Source organism: Dipteris shenzhenensis, chromosome 16 (genome assembly GCF_047967505.1).
Source record: "Dipteris shenzhenensis isolate YYH24624 ecotype China chromosome 16, Dip_SZ_1.0, whole genome shotgun sequence".
Taxonomy (NCBI): domain Eukaryota; kingdom Viridiplantae; phylum Streptophyta; class Polypodiopsida; order Gleicheniales; family Dipteridaceae; genus Dipteris; species Dipteris shenzhenensis.
Window position 1 is genome coordinate 14,506,598 of NC_141611.1, and position 5,516 is coordinate 14,512,113.

General features: G+C 41.5%; 1 protein-coding gene across 1 annotated transcript; it reads right to left on the minus strand.

Annotated features, from left to right (window-relative positions):
* Positions 1 to 346: 346 nt before the first annotated feature.
* Positions 347 to 1,626, minus strand: LOC147892592 (glutathione S-transferase U19-like). Its single transcript, XM_087386978.1, has 2 exons — positions 1,247 to 1,626; positions 347 to 950 (listed from the first exon to the last, which is right to left on the minus strand). Exons 1-2 carry the CDS (start codon positions 1,565 to 1,567, stop codon positions 579 to 581), a joined length of 693 nt encoding a protein of 230 aa, XP_087243104.1. The 5' UTR covers positions 1,568 to 1,626; the 3' UTR covers positions 347 to 578.
* Positions 1,627 to 5,516: the final 3,890 nt, after the last annotated feature.

The following is a 5,516-nucleotide window of genomic DNA, read 5'->3' on the forward strand; positions in this document are numbered from 1 at the left end:
AGTTATCCTTCCAAGATAGGCCGATAATAAGATGCAAGAAGGTCGTTTTACTAATTTAAATAATTTCGATCAATTTAAATTACTTGAAAATTGCATGATTTGCTTAAAAATTAAAAAGTGTTTATAAAATTTTAAAAGTACATGAAATGCGCGAACGTGTTAAAATTAAAACTTCTCGGGATTTTCTGAAAAGCTTAGCGGCACTAGTAATTCCAGCCGTCCAAGTGGCAAATATCCACATATCGTAGCCTCGTTGCAAACACGCATCATAAATCTGTCTGTATAATTTCCACAAAATTAGACGATAAAATTTTCAGATTGCTCCAAGGAAAGAGCCAAATAAGGGAGCGAAGTAGAAACCAGTTACGTATTTATTCAGCCGTTACATATGTTAATTATCGCTGTGGCACCAAAAACCTTAGACGACAAGCGTCCCATTTCTTCACTATGCCGTCGTCACCAAACCCGGGGAACGCCAGGAGCGTACCTCACAAAGAAACGACAATTTCTGCTATACTACTCATGGCTGAACACGAGGAGTGTTAGCAACAGAGTTGGGCATGTCACAGTGCCCACACCTACGCTCCTAAAGCACTCTTCCTTATCTCCGTCGCAAACGCCAAGACTTTTGCTGGAGGAGCTATTAGCAACGCTTCCTTCACACTTGGGTACTCTACCACCCGTTCAATCCATGGCTTGAGATGAGGGAGCTGCCTCTCGTCCGGGATCTTGAATTTGCCCAGCGTCTCATAACAAATGAACCAGCAGATGAAAGGGGCTAGAGCAATGTCCACCAGACCGATGGAATCTCCTCCGAAATAAGGCTTCCCACCAGCAACATCGCGTAAAGCAGCGTCTAGTGTTGTGAAAACCTCGATGAAGTCTTTCTTGGCTTGTTCTTGGAGTTCGCCTTCTGGGCTTTTGATGATCCGGGCCCCCGCGTCATACACCTGGAGCATCAACGGAAACCACTCACAACAGTCAGTCAAAAATTCTTGGAAAGTTTCACAGAATCACAGGAAAACGCAAGACAGTGAGACGCGTTGCGGACTCCAAACAGAGTAGGAACCAGCAGTACCGACCGGCAGACATCATCGGCAAGAAGTTCAGCATGTGAGAAGCGTGGCAGACTCCACACAGAGCAGCAGCTAGCAGCACCGACCGACCTTGCCAGGACTAAATGAAACTCGCAGAGAGGCAACAACGCACAAGCAAAACAAACCGCCCAAAGAACATAACAACTCACCTTCTTGTCTACATAGTCAGCCCAGAAGCGAGCAACGGCTCGCTGGTAAGGATCCTTAGGAAGGAAGCTCTTCTCAGAGGAAGGCCAAGCTTCGTCGATATACTGGACGATGATGAGGGACTCGGAGACGGACTTCCCATTGTGGATCAAGACAGGGATTTTCTTGTGGATAGGGTTGGAAGAGAGGAGGAGCTGGCTCTTGTTCTGCAAGTCCTCCTCGTGATAATCATAAGAAACGCCTTTCTCCTTGAGGGCGACGAGGACGCGCATGCCGAACATACTAAGCCATGTGTTGAGGACCTTAACTTCGCTGGCAGGCATTGTTACAGAGTTAGCGACTGGACGAGCTATGGATGTAAGCTTGGATAGCAAGAGAGCTAATACAGTAGAACTTGTGGATATTATTGATCAGGGCCTTGACATTTATATAGAATTTGGGAAGCTTCTCGCCGCCTTGGTTTACTTCACCTTACCTCGAGTCTTATCGTTGGTTAATGTGATGTCCTTGCTTACATCACATCACGATCTTTTCCTCACACACCTTGTCTCTTCAAACTTCCTGATTCTTCCTAGGGCCCCCAACCTTTTGCGTGAGGGACATCTTCTTCTTACTATTACTATATCTTATATTATATATTACTATATCTTAAGGACGAGGAGGGAGCCAACCTTGCCACGTGTTGTGAGGAGAGGGAGAGTCAAGCGCCACATGTCGCAAGGGGAGGGAGAGTCAAGTGCCACATGTCGCGGGAGGAGGGAGGAACGAAAACGTTGGTGTGAAATGTGCTGTGATGCCATGAATGCCCGGTCCACCACCCCTAGCAAATCTCCCCTGTTGAGTAGCCATTGCGCACCTTTCCAAAATCTTGTGCCTCCACTTGTGAGGCCATGAAGGCCATCAAGACTAGCCATAGTCGTCATCACGAAATCTCCCCCACCGAGCACCATCCTCCATCCAGTTCCATTGTCACCTTGGCTTAGGCTCTCACCTCCCCGCATGCGCTGGAGTATCTCAGAGACCCAGACTCATCGTCTCCTCTCTTTTAGTACTATCGGGGATAATAATAGTATTATTCAGATATTAAAGCTAACATTTAACACTGTAATAGACTCTATATGAAGCGAATTTAGCACTAAATCATAGAATCACAGTACTAAATACTACACCGGGAACTTAATAGGTTTATACTATAGACCATATTTTAGAAATCAGTCTTAGGAATAAAGATAGGACAAAATAGTATTGTTTTCTCTTTCAAGTTAGTTATTATGACTAAATAGAATACTCGTTATGACTACATAGTACTATTTAGTGTCAATTAGTAGTGTGTGATGTTTGAAATTGTTTGTATTAGAGGACTTTGAGTGTAATCATTCTCTCCTTGCACTAACCCTGCTATTAGTTCTGTTTAGTATTATCCCTTGCACTAACCCTGCTACTAGTACTATATAGTACTGTTTAGATATTGTTCTCTTCCTTGCCTTAACTCTGCTATTACTACTATTAGTTCTATTTAGTATTATTTTATAGTATTTTAGCACTATTTAGTACTATGTGGCACTTAGTAACATTTAGCACTAAGTAAGTACTATTTACTGAGTACTATTTAGAACTCAATAATTCTTAGCGCTTAGTAATATAACCACTTAGTAAGTACTCTTGAATACTATCTAGCACTTAGTAATATTAGCACTTACTATTCAATACTAATAGTGCTATATAGCACCTAGTAATATCACACTTACCATCTAGCACTTGCTATTTAGTACTAATAGTACTACAGATCAAGCATTTACTATTTAGTAACATTAGCACTTGCTATCCAGCACTTACTAATATTGACACTTCCTATCTAGTAATATCTAGCACTTACTATTTAGTACTATCCAACACTGGTAGTATTAGCACTTACTAATATTACCACTTAATATTAAGTACTAATAGCACTATCTAGCACGTAGTAATATTAGCACTTACTAATAGTACTATCTAGCACTTACTAATAGTACTATCTAGCACTTGCTAATAGTACTAAACTAGCAGTTAGTAATATTCGTACTTAGTACTATCTAGCATTTAGTAAAATATTTAGCACTTAGTACTATGTAAACATATTTAGTACTATCTAGCATTTACTATTTAGTATTATCTAGAATTTACAACAAAACTTAGCACCTAGTACTATTTAGCATTTAGTTCTATCTAGCACTTACTGATATTTGGCACTACTAGTAGCAATTAAGACTTAGTAATTGAGTGATAGAACTTAGAAAAATAATCATGGCACTCTAAGTTTTAAATAACTTATAGTTTTGTTGTTTGCTGTCAAGGTTTAAATAATACTAATTATTCATGATTGATTTTGCAGGCAAAATTCTTACCTCTCTCCTCTGCAACTCGCAGGTCCCCCTATGCCACTGCCTGCTGCTTTTTTACGTTGTCCAACATTTCATCCTCGTCATATTCCTAATCCCCAACATCCTCCAAGGAGTTGTCATCTTTTAACTGACTTTCATCGAATAGTTGTTCATTGTCTTCTTTTCCACACGAGGCATGCCCCTCTAATTGTTGTTTCTTTCTTGGTGTCTATGAGCACATTTGAAATGTTAGGAGTTTTGCATTTCTCATTTTCAATAGCTTCAGCTTACTTTGTACTAGTCTTCAACTTTTTTGGACATGGTATTTTGGTGTCTTTATCTGCTTGTGTAAGGAAAAGAACAATTATTTAAAACTAATTTCAAAAGGCAAATAGATTATTTAAAGATAGACAATAATAAAAAAATATTAGTTTTTAAACTTGAAGGAAATATGGCCCTTGAGGGGTCCCCTTTAGGGGCAAGGGACATATTCCAACATAACCCTTGCCCCTAAAGGGGACCCATCAAGGGCCATATTTCCATTGGTTGTGTTGGAGTCCAGATGTGATTGGTACTAAACAGTACTAAGTGCTACTAATAGTGGTAAATACTACTAATACTGCTAAGTACTAAACAGTACTAATGCTAATCCTAATACTGCTACATAATACTAAGTGCTAACTAAGGTACTAAATACTATTAATACTAAATAGTTGTTGGAGATAAGTGCACACTAAGTGTACTATTTCCTAGTCTACAAAAGTCTAAGTCTAGTCTTTATGTCTTGAGTATATGCCATGTGGCACTTCTACAATTATCCCATAAGCACTCTTGCTTTATGTCTTGTACTTTGGCCCATATATTCAATGGGTCACATCATTGTAAACTATCAGTCTAGCTTGTGTCTTGTCTACACTCTTCTCAAGGTATTTCTTATCTTTCAGTTTTGTCATCTCATTTCTAGTTTCTAGTTCTAGTTCTTTCTTCCATATTCCAACTTGGTATTAGAGCATGTAGATCCCCTCTCCTCTCCTCTCACTTTGATGCAGCCATAGCTTCGTCTTCTCCTTTCAGTTTACATCTCTCTCTTCAGCCTCTCGTGGCACCTCTATCTCTGCACCGCTCTCTTCTACGCTTCTGCTGGCCGCCTCTTCTCCGAGATCTATCCTCTTTCTACCCCGCCATTGCGCTCCAGATCTGTGCGACTCTGCTACGTGTACGCCTGCTCCGCCTGCTCCAAATCTCTACGCCAGATCTGCGCTTCAGATCTGTGCAGCTCAGCCACAAATCTGAGCGCGCCAGATCTGCTGTCACGCCAGATCTGCGCAGCACTCTGTTGTCACGACAGATCTAGCACCCGTTCCTACTATCCGTACAGCTCTACGCCATCATCCATACGTCGGACAGATCCGTACAGTTCTGCGTCGTCGTCCGTACTTTGCACGACATCCGTACGTCGGTCGTACTCCATACTCTGCTCGCTGTTCGTATAGTCCGTACAGTCCGTACGACTGTACGGAATCCGTACATGCACAGGTTGACGACTTCTCCAGCTCCATCTTCACGGAGATATGCATCCTTTTTACACTTCTACTTCTGCCCGGGATTAAGGTACTGAGCTTTTGCCTCTTTCAGTTTGCTGAACAGCCTCTCCTTTTTTGCTGGTTCCTCCTGCTTCGATGGGCTGTCATATGCTATGGACCTGACAAAGTGGTGAGAGAACCGGCTTCTAGGATCTCTTCCTCTCATTTATTTCTGCAATATTGTAAGGGAATAGACACTGCCCTTGCATCCTAGCAAGAGGTAAGACCTTCCCACATGGCATCTTCCTCTCATTCTCTCATATCTATCGACAAATTCAATGGGTCCAACTTTCATACTTGGCAGATCAAAATCAAGTGCCATCTTATGA